Raw genomic sequence first — 20,322 nt, forward strand, 5'->3', positions numbered from 1 at the left:
TTAAAATGTATATCGAAATTTTGAAAAAAAAAAACGCGGAGGTCAGACTACCAAAACTGGATAAAGATTGGTTGCAATAAAATACTATGACTATATTTGATTTTCAGATTACCCGGCAATAACTCCAGCATTTTTCAGTAAATTTTCAATTTGGTCGTAATAACGTATGAGGTCCTTTGGAAATATCATTGTAAATGATCGCTTCAATTTACTTTCACTAAATTCTGATTATTATCGACAGTGAATGTCCGTCAGATACCTTGAAAGTAAAACGCTGATGTTCTTTTTTTTCTTTGTGTCATATTTTAAGAAAGTTGGTATAGGTGGTGTACCAAAAAACCTCTGACGAAAGATTATTTCTACCAAACTATACCAAAGCTGTTATTTCTGAACGAAGTTACATCAGTCACAATCTGAAATGTTCCCCGCCCCTCTCTCCCCCAGTTTCCTGAATTTGCTTTACCCCCTTCAAATTGTGATTTGAAGAATTCTCGTGAATTGAAAAGGCAACGTTACTTGCCTGATCTAAACGAGAGAAAATTCAATTGAGAGATCCCAAAATTCCATTGAGATGTGTGATAACGAAAAAGAAGAGGCAGCGAATTTGGTTAGTCAATCAATGTCTTGCATCTGTTGTGAAACGATCGAGTGTAACAATTTCTTGTCATGATCATTGACTTGTTATTAAAATATTCATAATGTGTGATATGTTTTAGAAAGAGGAATTCGAATGGGTACTTCGTGAAGAGGTACATGCGATATTACATCAACTCCACTCTGTTTTAGTCGTAAGTGTCACAATTTTTTTTTCTACAAAACATATTTTCTATTAGATTATATTCTTTCGAACCGTTATTTATTTTTTAGGAATGCGCACATCGGTTTCCGGTGCCCTTGTATGGTAATGAGGGCCAAAAGCAAGATAAATTCATATTGACATCACAACCTGAACAATTAAAATGTATTGTGACTTTAACTGGTGACAGTATTACCCACGCAGTAAGTAACCAGTCTAATTAATTATTAACAAAGCTATTTAAAAGAAGATCATTCAAGGATTCCCAATTTTTGATAAGCAATAGCAGCTCATTGATGATTGTACTCATAAAGTGCATGTTTTGCAAGATAAAAAAAGTACTCTTGATAGTAATCTGAAAAATAATCTCTCAGTATATCAAGTGCCACTCAGAAACAATTTCTTACCTATATTTCTGTCAACACGCACCCATAGCTTATGTTTACAATAAAATCATGAGCAGGACCTTGAGTGATGTAATAAAATATGAACCCTCTTGCCAGGACATAAGTTTCAAGGTGCTGCGACAGATGCACACAATATGCCGTACATCAATAAACCAGGATGGGCCTTGGAAACTGCAACAGATACAGGATGCTGCCAATCATTTACAGCAAGCTATTGGTTATATTGATAATGTGGATAAACATTATGTTTTCAGGTATGTACATGTATTAATTACTGAACTAATTTTCAGAAGGAAAATAACACATGAATTTACAATTCATTTACTAATCATTCAAATAAATAGTAATTCAGTAAATGGGTTAATAATATGTTCATTTACTTCTCTGCTCTGCATCTCCTAGAAAGCCTTTTCATTGTTGGTATTTTCCTAATTATTATGTGCTCATATTTACTTGTGACATCATACTTATTTCTTATTTTTATGTACTCCCTTATGTACCCCATAATTATATACTCCTTTATGTAATACTTCTGTGTACTTCCTTATACAACCTTTTTTGAGGACAGGCTATGGCCCTGTTTGTGCCTTACTTCTTATTTTCTAGGAATAGTTTTTCTATAAAAAATATATATTGTGATTGAGTATGCAAATTCTGTAAATCTTTATGTTACTATGGCATAAAATAACAATAAACAGCATCACATGAAAGACGCTGATATGACCTCAACATACATGACAGAGGAACTCAAGGTTATGTATATTTATTTCACCTGAATAAGATATCTTTTAACATAACATTATGTGTGAAGGATTTTAATTGTCATGTTAATTTTAATGTTCAGATATTTTAATTTGAGGTACTAAAATTGAGATAAAAGCTATGATTTCGTGATTCATCAAAATAATTCGATACTAGGTAATGATTATGTATTTATGATAATAATATACATAGTAACTTTAATTAATAATCAAACAGTTGTGTCATGTCACAAAAATTTCCATTAATGATGGAATTTCCATTATTTTTTTAATGTGACCGGTTCCTTCATCATATCAACCTTATATGAAAATTTCAAAAACATCTATTACTCGTCTTTCCTAATTTAATATTTGTTAGCTGAATTTTTTAATAAAAGTATATAATGTTTATTTTGTAGATCATCTGAAGAGGTGCTCCATATAATCCAATGTCTGATCGGCTCACTGCAGAGAGCTCGGACTGCATTAGTGTTGCCTAAGAAAAAAGCAATTGATGAGCTTATGAAGAGTAGAAATATGGTATTTTTTTAATTCCTTTATATTCCGTAACAAATAAGTGAAAAAATCCAATTTAGAGAAATTTATTTTTTTATGAAAATCTTTGACGAACATGACGTCTGAAATGGAAAAATAAAATTTTAATTTTCAGAAGGCCTTATCGCCAAATCTACCAGAAGACTTAGCAATATCATTCTACATACAATCGCACAAGCTTATATTTGTTGCGTACCAACTTAGTTCGGTGCATGGCACTATGAGAATTGACTCCTGTCAGGCGGACTGTGCGGTTCCATGGTTGAGTGATGTGTTGTTCATGTTGACTGCAGCTCTCCATATGTGTCAACAACTTAAGGATAAGGTAAATTGCACCTTTATTTTTTAATTGATGTATATTGTACATACTTGAAAAGCAAGGCTATTTAGGCTCATTATTTGCGATGGTGGTTTCACATTGAATCTCTCTTTTATCTTTCTATTTTTTGACGTGACAACGTCTTATAAATCGATGGAGCCGGCTGCACGCACGAAAAAACATGACTCATGCGGCGTTACCTCGCTCTGAGGCGTTACCTCGCTCTGAGGCGTTCCGTTTAAGGTTTGAAGTGCAAGCGAAAGCACGCAGCGAGCGACAAAGAGGCACATACGGCAGCTACTCACGTTGTCACGTTCAACTGTCGTCAGTAAACGACTTTACAGACAATGGTTTTTTTTGCAATAACAGTAAATTCAAGGCAAATAGGACTTCCTTAACAAAAAAACTAATCATTTGTAGATGTTTTGTTTTATAAATTTTATCTTTAAAGTACATAATTATGTAGGACAAGAGTATGTTATTACTGTTGATATAATATCCTAGTATTACTATAAACACGAAAGTTTCTGCCTCATTCTTATCACAGTTAACTAGTACATAACTGTAAATATTTGTTTCTATGGACCTTCAGGTTTTTCAAGCCTACATTAATATACCCAAATTCCTTATCTGCAGTAACATAGGAAGTTTGCAATCAGTATGTTTTTATCTTGACGTTATGATATAACATATGGCTCAGCTGATAAGACTTCGGCATTTCAGTTTAAATAATAATCGAATTAGCCGAATTATGGATAATTGCCGATTTTATTATTGTGTTTAAGATAGTGAATTGTTTGATTAATGATAAATAGCTTACGTCATGGTTTTTTCATGTTGTCGGTAGCTCCGTAAGACGTAATCATATACATATCAATTATCAAATTCAATAAACAAATAACAAAGCTACATGAGGTCACCATCTTCTAAAAAGTACTGTATGTTGGTGTGATTGGTATTTTCTTGAGAAGTAATTTAGAAAACGTTTTATTTACCAGTAAAAAAAATGATTGATATCAATGGTATAGTTATCGGCACGAATCTTGAGCTCTGACCTACATCTGCGCAGAAGTGATTTATTAGCAAAGAACCAATCCTGAGTGACGGCTATGACGCGATGCACTGCGGGCCGCACCGCACCGCTTTAGCCCGCTCCCGCGCCTCACTTCATACCACTAAAGGGACCCAATAAATTACTTCTGCGCTGGTGAAAGTCAGAGCTCAAGATTTGTGCCGATAACTATATTTTACCCTTTATGGAACAGTTGGTTGTTTGTAATGTATTTAAAATGTATGTTTTATGTTTTTTCCAGCTGTGTGTCTTCTCCCAATACAAAGACTTCACAGTGGGATCAAGATCTGCCTCCATGGTGTTTAACTAATTACCTGCCGGGATGTTACCTAATTCTCAACTGTAAGCATTATATACCTAGGTATGCGTAATATACAAAACAATTGTATGTAAGTACATGTATTTATTTAGTTATAGTTATTGAGTCCATTGTTGATATTCTTGTTGAGTATGATGTAATATAATGTATAGAAACTAAACTTACAACTTAATATAGGAAAACTAATCTTGGGTCTGCCATGAGTGTATATTTTGAGTAATAACAAACGGGGAAATAAGTATTCGTTAATTTATTTCTATTTCTTATGTTATTTATGGACAACATTATGTTAATTTATGATCTAAGAGTTATGTTGAAGGTTATGTTTTAAGTTAATCTGCCGGTTTTAGGCCGCGTATTTATGTAGATTGGTTATTAGCTAATAAAGAGCACAGTATAAGCCATCTGGCCAATAAACTGATGACAATTGAACATGGTTCAGTCACCTCAATTTGTCCTCAATTGGGAGTTAATACTTTGCTCGAGTTCGCAGCATGTTCAGTTCAATTTTGATTCAGTTCGAGCTCCGACCGGATGGTTCTAGTTAGTCTAATGTACACAACGCGTTGTAGGATATGACAAAGCAATAATATTTTTACAGGCTAACAAATTAACGCATAAAATAAAAGTGCAAAGTTATATTTGAATAGCCCTTGTGTACGATAATGGCATTTATGTCGTGGCACATAAAGTCCATTGCAGAATGAAGGTCCAAGTCTTGTATTACGAATTGAAATACGGTATTATTTTAAGTTTCTATTTATGTAGAGGCTATTTTAAGATGTTTGACCCTTTGAATATATGCGTATTGGGCGCTGTGCGTAACCTCTCGTTTATCTAAACATTTAATAGTATCATGTGTTCTACTTTACAAATGTCTACTTAATATTTTACATTGATGTTATTCTTGTTTTCACTAACATATATACAAGTGTATAAAAATGTGTTAACATGTACTGTTTTTCAAAGGGTTTATAACAAAGTGCATAATACAGCAACATTATTAATTAGTTATTTATTGCCATGTTAATAAATAAAATAGATCTGAATGTATAGTTAATGGAATTATAAAATGTGTAATTTGAAGCAATAAAGCTTCTACCTTTTGTCTGTAATGCCATAGTTAACGAACTAATTTATAATAGAATAATATAATACATAAATGTATAGTTATATTTGATAATAATAATAATCAATTGGTAAGAAAGGATCCGTCAAATGAAACAACTTTAAATATCTTGCTTTCTAAAAATTTGCAGTTTATTTTTATATTCAAATACTAAATATCTACTTAATACATTGTGGTAAAAGTGTCTAATACTATTTACATGAAAATGAATAAAATACAAAAAAATAAATGTTATGGTTGCCAAAATCTTACAGTAATTATTATCATTCATGAAAAAAAAAATACATTATCTTTGTAGTATATCAATATACTTTATTACACTTTTATAATCGCTCAATACAAATATAAATTGTTATAGTATGGATGCTTTTGCCTTCAGTGTTGTCACAAAAAATATTATCGATATATTTCATAGTCAATTAAATACAGCGTGATGTGAACCACTGAAAAAATTAAACATAATTAATATTTCAGAATTTGTATCTTAAGTAATTTCAATTAAATGAATTCCAATGTTTATGAAAATGTGATAATAATTATTACACCTTTGATTAAGAGATAGTTCATAACATGTCTCGCTTCCCAATGAGACCTAACAACATTCTTGATTAAAACTATTTGCCCCTAAAATTTTGAACAAAAACTTTGTAGCAAAAAGTATGAGTATCTCTGATAGTTGCGATTTTAGGGGTTGAGGGTTATGATTAAACATTAAGAACACCAAAAATTGCAATTATCAGTGTTGCTCTTTTGTACAGAGTTTAGTATCCATGTTGCAATAAAAAAGCCTTATCAATGGGAAGACCAATGGAATGATAAGTATTATTTGAATCACGTGTGAAAACGCAGATGTTGTATTTTCCCTCACTCGAAAAAAATTCGGTTATCCATAGCCTAAAAATAGAGATTTTACAACCTTTTTTGTTAAAAATGAATATCACAGCTGGCAATGTATATGAAATATATTCAGTGCTTAAATGCTTAATCATGAATATTACTGTTTTATATCACATACACATTAATAATAAAAAGGTTGTGTATCAAAATGTTGTTTAAATTAGTGAAGTACCTAATTGGTATGTGTAAAAAAAAAAAAAAAACGGGTATTTGACAATTTTGTAAACACTTCACAACTTCTACTTAATCTGTGAGGTCTGCTATGACTATTCTATCTCTACAGTCTTTAAATTCAAATTTTACTTATGATGTCAAATACCCTATAAACTTCGATTATATTTTATTCGCATATTAATTAAAATAAACAATTATGGTCACTGAAGTCGAGTGGGTAAATAAATGGGAAGCAATCAATTAAATTGTTTATGTGAATTGGCGATGGAATTGGCAATGAATGTTGAAATTGTATTTTTGTGCACATATTGATAACTTTGATAAGTAATAAAATTGTTAACGCACTTTCTGAATATTCGATTTAATCTTCTAAAATTATGTCTATACTTCATTAATTTTTAAATTGAGACTGCACCACTTGAGTGCTCTTTGTCAGCCTAAAATCATACTTGAGATGCAAAAACCTCAACTATGTAAAGAACCATCATGTTTAAATAATTTATTTGACATGTTTGACAATAAAATTATTGTACTAGTATTATTAGGTAGTCTCAAGACTATTTTATCTATACCTACTGTATAAACAGTTTATGTGATTGTGTTGTATTTCAATAAATCAAAATGCTGTTGTGCATAATCGGTTTTTATTTCATTAATTTAGTATAAAAGTAATCATTCTTTCATCTACAAAGATTAAATAAAATTACAGGCGGATTCCAAAGAATTCGCTGCGCACCTCCGGCCCGCAACCGCTCACAACCCATCAGTGTGAAAGCGCGTTTCGTGATAGTATTCAGTTTTTAGGATTTTGTATCTAAAGGGAAAACGGGACCGCCCGTATCTTTCTTCCCATACGATTTAAATTTTCATGTGGAATGAAAGATATTTCCTATTTTTTTCAAATCAAAAGATACCTTTGATTACTATCTTGAAACCTTTTCTCAAAAAGATAAGTTGTTTAATTTCTTTCGGGGTCGTTTTGAAACTTGTTTGATTTGAAAGCTAACTTCGTAAACTCATCTGATTCGACGTCATTGGCACGTCAAAGTTAGGGATGTTGCACATAATGTTGATTTTGTTTTCTTTTTCGATGATTAATAACTTGATGAATAATTTTATCGGAATTCGTTCATCGTGATTGAGCGACTATTTTTATAGGATTCTTTAGCGTATTCATCTGCATAAATAATACGAGCATATTAAGTAAGTAGTTTGCAAACGGGTTAATTTTTCTTCGTAATGGTACGTACGTTGTACGTGGTACGAGTATACGTTGAATAAGTTACTTGTTAGCTTAACACTACACACAAATAATTATGATTTCTCGGCATTCACAGTGAGCGGCGACGTTATGCACTCACATTCAGTCGTGTAGGTACTTTACACGACGTTACATATTATTTTCGTAGGATTATCGAGAGTCTTGTTTTAAAAATAATTACTAAAATCCTCTGGAGACAATAACTGGAAAACAAGTGTTCGGATAATTTACGTTAAAGGAGTATCAGCAATGTATCGATAGTAAGTATGGTATTCTTAGCAAGAAATGCACATCACTAAAACTTTTTGACGGATGAGAAATGTCAAATTAACAAAAATAAATCGTCAAGAGTCGAGGCGTTGAAGTTTGTTTTCACTTTTATTTTGTTATTATATTGTAAATTGTAGTTGTATCCCTATTGAAAATAAACATGGCTATAAGAATACTCAGTTGGTTCGGTCTAGTAACTATTATCATCACTGGATTGTTTGGTATTGGCTTCTATTTAACGTTTCTTGCGTTCATCGTCTCTTTTCTGGCTGGGTAAGTTGATAAGAAGGCGTATAACGTACTTAAAAGAATAATATTATTGTTAGGGGTGCTATGTTATGACTTTTATCTTCATGCGTTAATCGTGTAGTGTTGTTAACCGGGAATGAAGACGAGGTATGAATATGTGCGTCGGTATGTAGGACACCGTCCTAACAAGTTATAGTCAGCGAAATTTGACAATAGATCGGGTTTTATACAAATTACAACGATATTTACTACTTAATTTCTAAATACCGAGGTGGTTATGATACCTGTTTGTTCATATAATATCATTGTTTTACTATTTCAGGGTAATAACAATTCTATATTTCTCCTATGACCAAAAGAAGATATTCCCAGTTGATTTAGACTGTCTGGATGATCCCTTGCAACAGTCAAACTTTTCTATACAAGTACCAAAGGTATGTGTACACTTGAACTTATCTATGCTACCAATTTTGAATCGAAATCCTTTCAAAATTATGTTAGTTTGATTGTAAAAGCTGAGCTTAAGTTACGTTGTAACTAAAACTTGTTTTCATTTACCCAGGTATTAGAACTATTTCAAAAGGAAAATTCTTTGCCGAAGTTTGATAACCGGATCACAGGTAGTGAGACTGTGGACTCTTTCCTCAATGAGATAATAACAATAATCATTAATGATTATGTGACTCCATGGTATGAGATTCTAACAAGTGACGAGGAGCTTACAAACCATTCTATAAAACGATTGGTGCTGGCAGCTGGTGCTAATGTAGCTAATAGGTGAGTAAAACAATAAATTATTAAAAAAATATATACTCCATTTATATACTACACTCTGATAACAATTTTGTGTTGATAAAATATAGCCTGTTTTTTGGGGATAATGTAGCTTCCCGACAGTAAAAGAATCTTTCAAATTGGTCAACTGGTTTCTAACCTATTCATGTCAAAAAAACAGTCATCTTTCCTCTTCATAATATTAGTATAGATGCATCCTATTTACAAAAGTACCTATTACAGAGTCAAATGCGTGGATTGGATCCACCTGCTCTCCACCCGTGTTCCAGAGGAACTGACAACTCATTTGAAACTGTTTAAACAGTCAAGAGTGAGACTGAAACATGTAGATCTGATGAGTGCCAAAGAAGTGTCCAACGGTTCATCTAGACCAAGTCCTAAAAAACAGGACGAAAAGAAGACACATAGGAGAAATAAAAGTGAAACTGATTTATCTTGGCCCCCAGGTAATATTATATTTTTAAGACTGTAGTTTGTAGTTAAGTAGTAGCCAAGAATTAGAGATAGCAACCTGGCATGTGTTTCAATCCAGCCATATGATAATCTTTTTTATATGATATTTTGTGTATCAACTGTGACACTATGTATGTGAGATAATACTAAACTCAATTTTTTTTCTGATTTAATCAAATTCCTTTAAAATTGATTAATTTTGCAGAGGCTCAAACATTTGGGAAATCGAAATTTTACGATAGTTCAGAGAACATAAGTGGGAAGACACTCAAGGATATATTTTTTGAACTGGAGTGCTCCATAGAGAATAGACAGATCTGTCGGGATATTTACTGTATGGACCCTGAAAAAGAATATGGTAAGAATGATAATTTACAGCATTAATTAATAAATTAAAAACTAAATAAGTAAAGGCTTATTTAGCATAAGCCTTAATTTATCATTACCTAAATTTTTACTCTCTGATATTTAAACTATCTTCCGTCCGCGGTTTAGCGTTCTGAGGGGTCTACTTCCCACAAAGTGCGAATATGTCGATAAATAAGTTATATTACTGCTAAGTTTCATCAACATATTTTTTACATATACCAAGCACCTTTATACAACCTTTTTAGTAAGTCTGACACCAGTCTGACCAAGGGGTATCGGGTTGCCCGGGTAACTGGGTTGAGGAGGTCAGATGGCAGTCGCTTCTTGTAAAGCACTGGTACTCAGCTGAATCCGGTTAGACTGGAAGCCGACCCCAACATGATTGGGAAAAGGCTCGGAGGATGATGATCACCAAGCACCTTTATAAAAATTCGTTTTCTTTCACAGAATTACTTTGCGAAGTTTCCGAAGCTGTGCTGTACCTAGTCGCACCGGAGGAGGCCTGGCGATGTCACGCACTTAAAATAATACTCATAGAACTGCTATCAGCTGTTGTTCTACGACCCATGATTAACTTGCTTAGCGACCCTGATAATATCAACAGAACTATACTTAGAAGTGTGAGTCTTTTGTTTGTGTTTTTTTCTGCACTTTTACTCATAAAATTGGATACTGCAGCCATCAAAGGACGCATAAAAGAACTAGAGCGATCACCTTAACTCCTCTGTAAATAATAATTAGAACCAGTCACCTTAGCCGAAATCGGCTGAGAAGTATATGTATATATTTTAATGATGGACGCGTCAGGTATGCTTCAGAAGCGCCCGCGGCCGAAGCGCCGAACGTATTGAATTCGGCTTTGCATACTCATCCGAGTCGAACCACACGAAAAAATCCTTTATTTATACTTGACATTGCTAAAAACACTTTGTGGGTTTTAGATACTTTCACAAAGCAGCCCGTAGTCTGGAAGTTGGTGATTGGTTCACCCGTGCATCGGAGACCACGTAAATGTCGGTCCAAATCTCTGTCCTATTCTTGTATTTCTTGTTTCTCTATTTAAATAAGTACAAATAGTTAATTCCTTTGTTTTGATAGTGTTGTCGAGACTCCTGTTTGCCATCAGAGCTGTTCCTAGTGGTAATACGATGCTGCACCGACGCCGAAGAGTTGGATGCTACTGTGGAACTTGTTCAGAAGGATATACAGAAATTGGTAAGTTCATTCATTAATTCATAGCTTAAAACTCACGACCATTTTGAAAGGTATTATGAAGAAATTTGTGCCTTTACAATACACTTATTCAACCACATAAAGATTTGAAAGGTGTTATATTAAAAAGTAACAAAATTGTGCTATTAAAATTCGTTGATAAAATACCAATTACAAATATGATTATAGTACACATTCGTTTTTACATCACAAAATAAATAACCAAGGAACAACAACCTTTTGCAATCATTTTTAAATCCTTTTATTTCATCTGCTATATGTATGTTCGAGCAACATCTTTCAAATCAATTTTATAATTTCTTCTTTAGCATTCCAGAGACAGCGCCGGCGAATGGGAACTACAGGACCGTCAAAAGCTTTCATCTTTACAATACTTGAGCCGCATCATTCAAGCACGGCGGGCGACATTAGGGCCTCAAGAAGGGCTGGCCCACACAACTAACGTAGATAAAGTATCGGAAGAAGTATCCAGATCATTGAAGTTTCTGCGAGCGACCACCGCATGGAGATCAAACGCTCAGTATTTGTTGGAAATCGAGTTGAATGAGGCTGGTGAGTTTTGAATAAGCAGGTTACCTGTAGTTACTTTGCTATAGAACGACACTATTTGGTTTGTACTAATAAGTGAAAAAAAAAACACTAGACCACTATGTGTTCGCCGCGATTCTATCCGCGTCCCGAGGTGGCCGCTTTCCGCACTATGGTAAAAATTATCAATACCCCTCAGTTTTTTACTCGTCCTAAAGGAACTAAATATTTCCTGTGCCGGGATAAAAAGAAAACGATATGTGTTTTTTAATGTAGGTACATATAAGCTGTATTTCTGCTAATTCAAAGTTAGTTGAACTACCATACTTATTGTACCATACATACACATCCATATTTTAACGTTTATAATTTTGTATATAACATACATATGGTATTTATCTATGGGTCATTCATGCCTGAATAAAATATATATTACTTGTACATGTATTTTCCAAAATATTTCCAGATGCACCTCACACGTCAAAAGCAGTATTAGACAACTTGCGTTCATCGGCTTTAGAACTATGCGATCTCTACCTAGCGCCAAACAGGCCAGCCGTGATGGGTCTTCCAGAGAACTGTTATGCGGAACTAGTGAGGAAAATCACTATGGAAGGCGAAGAGTTCACGAATAGTCCGGTGATATGCTTTGATGAAGTCCAGAAGTGTGTTTGTGATGCCTTAGAGGTGGGTTTTGGTATACTTTACATTTTGCCCTGATACCAATTTCATTTACGGTCGGCTAACCATGTCTTTTAGCTCTACAGGACTTATTTTCAGTCGTTTTGATGTCACATAATCATAATCCATTTCCCTTTCTCACAATATGATCATTGATCCACATCACAAGTCTCTATAATATTTTAATCTAAATTGAGGATTTGTATAGGACTTTAAATGTGACAACTGTGTTTTGTTTTAAGGATGACCCGTCATGGCAATCAGATTTTATGATGGATAGCGAAGATGGATCTGAAAAGAGCAGGTAATTTTATTGATAACTTTCATATTTCAATCAATATTTCTGAATTGCATTTACATATAATATAAAAATATAAATATTGTATTTCCTTCCAGTGATCTAAAAAAGGACGAAAAAACCGACACGAGGAAATACAGCGGTAAGTTACACAAAAACCCAAATCATAAAATACGAACTAATTCTTTCTAACTGTCCATAACGCCCCAACTTACCATACATACCCATCCAAAATGCGCAGACAAATGCAAGAAAATTATGAAGTCATGTTTCAATCAGTTGCCAAAGTTGTTCTTCAAGTCGAAATACAAGTATGACCTGCCGAACAAGTCTTCGACGTTTCCCCGGTCCCTCACACGAAGAGTACCAAGTAACAAGAACCACACACTACCTAAATGCAATGCGTTTGGTATTACAATATTACAAAGTGAAGTTCTAGACCCTAACACATAGTTGTATGCGTATAGTAGATCCTTGCATCGGCAACTTGATTACCTGTTAATGCTAGTTAGACCTTTTCCTATATTTCATCTTCTTTTCAGTCACTCTGTTTCTTATTTCTGTTGTCAGCGAAGAGTTCCTATTCATCTCCTCATCGATACTCAATTATCTTTTAAAAAAAATGTGATCAGATTTTGGTCGAATATCTTGGTCACATCTATGAGGTGGCTTGAATCTATCAAAAGGCCTTTTCAAAACATTCAAAAAACAAGTCTTAAAGGAACTTTTTTACTCCATAATTTGCCCGAAATTGCATGATCCCTTTTTTCGAGTAAGCATGGCAACTACAGTCAATTGAGTATCGATATATTTAAAAAATACCTTGCCCTTAACAAACCTTTTTCCTCCCCAAACTTCGCTGGCAACAGGACCTATATTTCTTTCTAAATCTATATAGCGAACTGATGTGATAGTGTAGATTCTACAGAATTATCTCTGACGCACTTCTATGTGTGCGTAGTTCTAGTACTTTCTACATAGATACGTGTTAAAAAAAGATTGAAATTTTCAGGTGATGTGTTGCCAGTTCCTGGTACAAGGCATAATAGATCGAGGTCCGATATTGTTGGAAATCTGGCGCAGAGGATGATCAATGAAAGTGCAGGTTATCATTTAATTTTGATTGTTTTTGGCTTTAAGGCTCAATTTGCGTCACGTTAGCGGAATGGAATGTGTCGAATTTTAAAGCTCGTATCTAGTTTGTACCTTATACGATTGGCATAAGGTTCATTATGTTGTAAAAAGTTGTTTCCATTCTATACCACGGCGGCGGCGGTATAAATTGAGTCTGAAATAATTTGGCTGTTTTGATTCATGGTAAACTGTGAAACAGTGAGAGTCACTAAGTACATCATTCTTTTAGTTAGTTTGATCAATATTTTATACTTTTTAATGACACCTTTAATTAAATTGTATTTTTATATATTTTCCAGGACCTTCCAACTTAACATCAGCAAACTGCAGCAATTTATCTCTATCTCACTCAGAAATAAGTAGAAACGCGAAAAACTTGATGTCGCCTTTATCAGCATGCATTATTGAAACCGGTACGTATAGCCTTATTTATTGTAATCCTATTGTTAATTTGTTCTGCGATAAATCAAGTATTTTAATATAATATTTTATCTGAATATTTTCAGCGTTAGTACAAGACAAAGGAAGAGCGTTTGGGATATACGCCATAGCTGTCACTAGACTATCGGACAACGAAATATGGCATATTTACAGGAGATATAGTGATTTTTATGATCTACACGCGTCTATTAAGGATAAGGCAAGTATCAAGATCATTTACCCCACACATTGAATTTTGAACTTTAAGCCTTAATACATAAGGTTGAAATTTATTTACAGTGGCCAGAGTTGAGTAGTCTTCCATTCCCAGGGAAGAAAACATTCCAAAATACATCTAGAACAGTATTAGAAAGTCGGAAACGGATGTTGAATAGTTACCTTCAAACGTTAGCAAGTTTGTCGAGAGACGCTAAGTATATGACGTTGCTATCCCCGGACTATTTAGGTGGATTCCTTAGTCCTGAAAATCAGACTGAGAAACATAGTAATACGGTAAGTTTGCAATAGTAACATCAAGATTAATACAAATAAATTATTTGGTGTCTTGTATATTTTTTACATACTTTCTGTTGAAGCGGTTTGGTATGCCAGTGTTTTTTGGTCTTTTGCAGCGAAATAATTTAAAGGTGTTTCCTAATTTGTAACATTACCGCAGAACGTGATCGTCCTTCAACATTTTGAACTCACATACACATTAAATAATATAACTGAATAAGTTCCTCACTTCATACTACATTCTAGTCAAAATAGAGTTGTAATGTTGCAAAATGTGGACATGCCTTTGCATGTTTTATCTCTTGTATGCTCTGTACTCTGGATGGTAGGTCAACTTGCGGCAACAACTGGATATGAATGAAACTGGATTTTCATGTATTTTTATTATGTTTATACAATTTTCGCATTTGTATAAAGTGATTGACGAAAAAGCTGGTTTCATTGAGTACATATTTGAATTTAGGGGTGGGTTGCACCATGTAATTAGATGGTTTGCATCGCCAATTGGGCAAACTGGACATTTGATGGCTGATTGTTGTTTTGGTTATCGTTATAATTAAATGGTGCAAGTGCAATCCACCCTAGGTATGGTATATTTAAGGCATGTTACTAGCTTAATTCCTGAATGATAAAGGCTGAACAATTTAGGCTTATTCCCTTGTATTTGCAACTGCATGAGTAATTCGCCACCGTCCTTTGATTAAAAAATTACTTGTAACATCATAGAGATTTCTTCCTTTTTACAGCTTGATGCACTTCTTGTGAATTCTTTGAGAGCTGGAATGAGGACGTTGAAAAATATGCCTGATCAGTTCGCTAATACAGTCGATGGAGTAATGGATGGTAAGTTGAAAATAAGAAATTACACTTTCAGGGCTAACGTTTGTGAGAGTGAGTGTTGTTACCTGATTATGAATGATATGTGAGAGTGTGCCCTACACACCCAATTGCTTGAACGGATTTTGATGAAACTAGGCAGTACTGTAGCTTATACAAAGGAGTAATATAGGGGACACTACTTATCAAATCATAATACAGATTATGACTAAAAATAAAAAATGATTTTCAGGGATCTCAAAAGTGTTCCAAGGCAAGAGTGACGAGAGTTATTACGACGGATTTAAAAGTGGTAATTCTTCTGATGGACAAGAGGTACAAATATTTTTTAATAATTAAAACCTACATGGTCGGTGCTCAATGGGAAAGGCAATATGTATTCTGATACGATGATGATAAAAATAACTTTCATCATCATCAGCCTTTTCTGTCCCACTGCTGGGCATAGGCACACACAGAGGAGGAATGAGTGATTATAAAAGCCACACTTGCTGACGATAATGGCCACACACAGACGAATGTTTACATTTTTTCAACATGTTTTCCTTCAATTAGCAGTATAACTTAAAAGTTAATTTATAACTTGGCCTCACCTGGAATCGAACTAGCACTTTAGTGGCTTTAATGGTGGATAAAATGAATGTTTTTTTTATTCTCAGGAAAATGACGAAAGCGTAGCTTTGAAATTATTTGAAGAAGTTTTAGGTATAAGAGGGTTATGGCTAAGGAGACGCTTGCTTGCTCCCATAAGGACATTGATTGCAGATAGAGTTAATAAGTACGTATCAACCAATTGGTCCTTTTGTAGATATAATGAGTAGTGATTCAAGACTTATGTCTGGTTTTTAAGAAAAAAAATGTTATTTTTTTATGACTTTCTAAAAAAAATAATTATATTGTATCACAAATACAAAGCCACATATACTTGTAACTACTGTAATATACTAACGGGTCTCGTGCCACGGTGTGTTTTTGACTGTCCGTGTCTTGAGATATTCGAGGTTAAAGTTCACTAAAATCGTTTATATAAATATATTGATTCCTTGTAATTTTTTTATTACAGAAAGGTGCTAGAATTTGTGTCGTCACTGACTTCGCCTCGAAATGTTGTCCAGTATTTGAAGACATTCAAGTAAGTCCTTTAATTTCTATAACTTACCGTATTAATAAGCATTGTTTTAAGAGTGTGGCTAATAATAACATACTGTTTTAGACAATGGTTGACCAGTCGAAACGGCTCGAGTTACGGCAATAGAGACGCTGCAACCAAAGCTAGGACGAGAGTGGCTGCTAAAGTTGCATTACTTTCCGCTTGTTCAGGTAAATGCTTTGAAATATTTATTTTGTAAGCAATTTGTCAGTTATTTCAAAGTTCTCGCCAAACTTAATGGCAGTTTGCAACTAACTTCCGAGCGTAAGCATGCACACCTTCATGACTTCTGCGGAGCGAGCCTCATGATTTTCCGAGCTACCTTTAAGTTTGGAGCAAAGTATACAACTTTTACTGTTACTTGGATTGTCTTCATACAAGCACTAATTAATATTGTAATTGAAATAAATGCATGTAAATGAAATAAGTGAGCATAACTAAATTGAAGTCAACAAAGATATTGGCATATTTTTACTATTATTTGTCTGTATTGTTGGTTTGTTTCCCTTATATTATCACGTTAGCCCAGAGAGAACAATGCATGCAAGGTGACTTGTAATTCATTTATATTGTAATTTCAGATGATTTGCGACACATAGTAGGATCTGACACAGCAAGAAGAGGTTTGCTTACAGTATTCGATCTTTTTCAAAATCAAGAAATCAATAGAAGATTGATATTTGTGCTTTTAGAAAGTAAGTTATTACTCAATTAATATATCAGACATTATTTTTGGATACGCTTTCGGCATAGTTGATAAATTAGACAGCAATAGATTACTTTTTCACTAATTGGGCACTAATTAGTTTTCATTTATTTCAGCAATGCTAACAAACTTGTTCCCCGACAACAATATACCAGAGTTATTCAAGAAAATGTACTCACATTCACCGCGCGTGCCTCCGCCCAAGAAATCTGTTAATGTTTAGAAAAATGTTAATTTGTTATTTATTTATTATTTTAAATTTTAAGCGTATTACGTCACGAGTAGACGTCTGTCTGTGATTCGTGTAGGTATCATGCCGTTTCATGTTTTTTAGTCTTCTTAAGACTAATATGCTGATTAATATTTGTAATTGTCTGTGCCCACGCCATCTTGAAATGCTACTCCACTATAGATAAAATTGTATGAAATAGTAGTGATTCTCATGCTTCATATCGCCATTTGATATTATTAAAACCTTTAAGGTAAGTAAGAAAATGTCCAATTGTACTAACGAATGAATTTTGTACAGATTATTATATGTACGTATTGGTGTCAAAAGGGCCAAGCGTTTGAAGCGCCATCTCTTGAGATTTAACGTAAACATTGATATTAAAATTTCTTTATTTAAATTAACGCCAGCGCATTTATGTGGAAGAGTAAATAAAATTGTAATATTTAGTACAGTGCCAAAGACATTAGTCATTTCTTTATTGGCAATGTTATACGAAATTGTGATAAATGAAAGTGTACCTAAATTGAAATTCTAAATATTAGATTTTCTTCTTTATTAGTTAAAATCAATTGCTAGTTGTTAGGTAAATATACAATTACATAGTTAATTTTACTATTTTTTTGATGTGAGGTTGAAGTTATCTATATATTTATATGCGTGTAGGTATTTTTTCGAATTTAGCTACCTGTGTTGAATCAAATAATTATGATGGTAATGCTTCAGGTTCATAAAATGGTTTGAAAGCACGTAGAAAATTGTTGTGAATAATTGTATCAAAGTTATACAATTCATTACAAGATACATACTCATGCAAAGTATTTTTTTCCTAAAGTCCCCTGGTCAAAAACACATCACCACTTTTTTCAAGATGTTGTATAAATTGATTACTTTCAGTGAATATTATTTAGTAAAATATGCAGTAAAAAAATCTATTCCTGATTATTGTAATATTTGAGTAAATGAGCTACAGTGTTATTTTGAAGTCATAATATCATAAAAATCCCTATTCTTTAAAGCAATAAATATAGCAATAATTTATATAACAAATTATACATATCATAATTTCACAATAATATTTTATAGTTACATACATTCCATTGATTCAGATTATATTTTATTGTAATTATTAAGTATTTTAAGTATTTATTTGATTATTATTAATAAAGCTTTTTTTTATTAAAATGTTTGTCTTTCTGGAAATTCTGTCGCCTACATTCGTCTCTATTCTACAACGTTGCAATGAAGGTATCATTGCAACGTTGTAAATAGGTACTGAGTCAATTAGGTCATTAAGTTGTGATATGAAACCACCCCACTTCAAAATTCTTGGTTGTGATCATCATGAAAGTCAAATAACATAGTCAAATGAGGTCGAAATTGCATGAAAGATAGAATTTCGCCATTGCTTATATGTACTGTATACATTCTTTTTTTTATGCATTTTTTTTCTACCTCTAGTTAGCAAATCAACAGATTCTGATGAATAAGTCATTGAAATAGGCCCGATGTGATCACCCTTTTGGATGTTAGCTTTTTTATTCCCAAATATTTGAAGAAACTGAATAACCTGTCTCTCTCAAATCATTTTCACAAACGATCCAACCTCAGCGTTAAAAGGTCTCAAATTACAAAACCCATGAAACATAGAGGTGACACAAAATTATTCAAAACCAATAATGATGCAACATGAATTGAACGCATATTACTATGCAGTGAAAGACTGCCAAATGCCTGGTAAACGCTGTGACCACTTCTCTCCGAGGGTTGGGAGCCAGCCAGCGGCGCCCCGATGCCAACTCGCTCCCGTAAATGTTCCCATATTCGGACCGGACTAATTACCTACAATAAATTCTTCGATACGTCTCCAATCTGCTTAAAATGTTTGACCTAATTAGTTTTTCGCAGATGTGCAGAAAGGTTTTTGGTAGTTTCTTGGTGTGGATGTGTTTGATTTTCGGGTTTTTAAGCTTGGAATAATATTAAGGCTTGTGCTTGTAGCAAAACACAAAAAAAAATACAGTAAATCTAACTAAGCCAGACGTAGACGTAGACCTAGGTGTTTCATTCTTTGATCACTTTTATTGGTACCTGAAAAGAACCTGCACCCACTTTCAGATTTCCAGTTGTTAGCGTCTTAATTATGTTTTTTTGTTCTTACTATTCTTCTTAAATTATCACTAAACACTTAAAAAAAGTAGCTGCAACAAAACAAATCCACTATCTACAAAAAAAAACCCCAAAACAACACTAAAAATTCCGCACAGTTCTCCATACATTTCCATTAAGAACATTAGTGTCGAATCGTAATTTATAACAGGGAGTGCTACCGTTTGAGCACGTTTGCTGACGATAGGTTTCGTCCGCGGGTCCCGTCACCCATTGTCGTGTCCGGGTGTACGGTAGACCCGGACATGTCTCCCGTGATGAATTGATGGCAGATAAAAAACCTCAAGGACCAGACATTGATCTATAAGCTGTAATAGACGGTAAAATGTTTGATAGATATTTTCTTGTTCGCTAGAAACATGGTACAAATCTGTAAAATTTCGGCATGTTTTAATGCCTAGATATTCCAGGTTTTCTAGTCTTAAAAGTTCTTACTGGATTTGCGAGCCCTTTGTACCTCTATGTATGATAGTCGCTTCGCGATACCTCACTCTTGTTAGGATATATATAGGTAAGTGGGAAGTACCTAGGTATCTATGTGCCTAAGTATATAGACTAGGTAGGCATGACGGCTATATACCTACCCGAAAAACCTACGGAAAAAAGTAGAAGGTAC

General features: G+C 33.7%; 2 protein-coding genes across 3 annotated transcripts; both read left to right on the top strand.

Annotated features, from left to right (window-relative positions):
- Positions 1-404: 404 nt before the first annotated feature.
- Positions 405-7,045, top strand: LOC110371511 (protein rogdi). The gene is made up of 7 exons (XM_021327829.3): positions 405-607; positions 717-788; positions 868-999; positions 1,300-1,457; positions 2,363-2,483; positions 2,614-2,823; positions 4,131-7,045. Exons 1-7 carry the CDS (start codon positions 572-574, stop codon positions 4,197-4,199), a joined length of 798 nt encoding a protein of 265 aa, XP_021183504.2. The 5' UTR covers positions 405-571; the 3' UTR covers positions 4,200-7,045.
- A 938-nt stretch (positions 7,046-7,983) lies between these two features.
- On the top strand, positions 7,984-18,692 carry LOC110371507 (sorting nexin-13). Of its 2 annotated transcripts, XM_064036250.1 has the most exons (23): positions 7,984-8,212; positions 8,511-8,622; positions 8,751-8,965; positions 9,206-9,429; positions 9,642-9,794; positions 10,253-10,425; positions 10,904-11,020; positions 11,347-11,590; positions 12,033-12,253; positions 12,490-12,551; positions 12,644-12,687; positions 12,787-12,954; positions 13,558-13,650; positions 13,979-14,092; positions 14,186-14,319; positions 14,400-14,612; positions 15,362-15,458; positions 15,685-15,767; positions 16,112-16,230; positions 16,516-16,584; positions 16,666-16,772; positions 17,184-17,297; positions 17,425-18,692. In XM_064036250.1, exons 1-23 carry the CDS (start codon positions 8,100-8,102, stop codon positions 17,529-17,531), a joined length of 3,096 nt encoding a protein of 1,031 aa, XP_063892320.1. In that variant the 5' UTR covers positions 7,984-8,099; the 3' UTR covers positions 17,532-18,692. The 2 variants fall into 2 exon arrangements, with proteins under 2 accessions (XP_063892320.1, XP_063892321.1); XM_064036251.1 differs by lacking the exon at positions 12,787-12,954 and having other exon boundaries at positions 7,985-8,212; positions 17,425-18,690.
- Positions 18,693-20,322: the final 1,630 nt, after the last annotated feature.

This window comes from Helicoverpa armigera, chromosome 9 (genome assembly GCF_030705265.1).
Source record: "Helicoverpa armigera isolate CAAS_96S chromosome 9, ASM3070526v1, whole genome shotgun sequence".
Lineage (NCBI taxonomy): Eukaryota > Metazoa > Arthropoda > Insecta > Lepidoptera > Noctuidae > Helicoverpa > Helicoverpa armigera.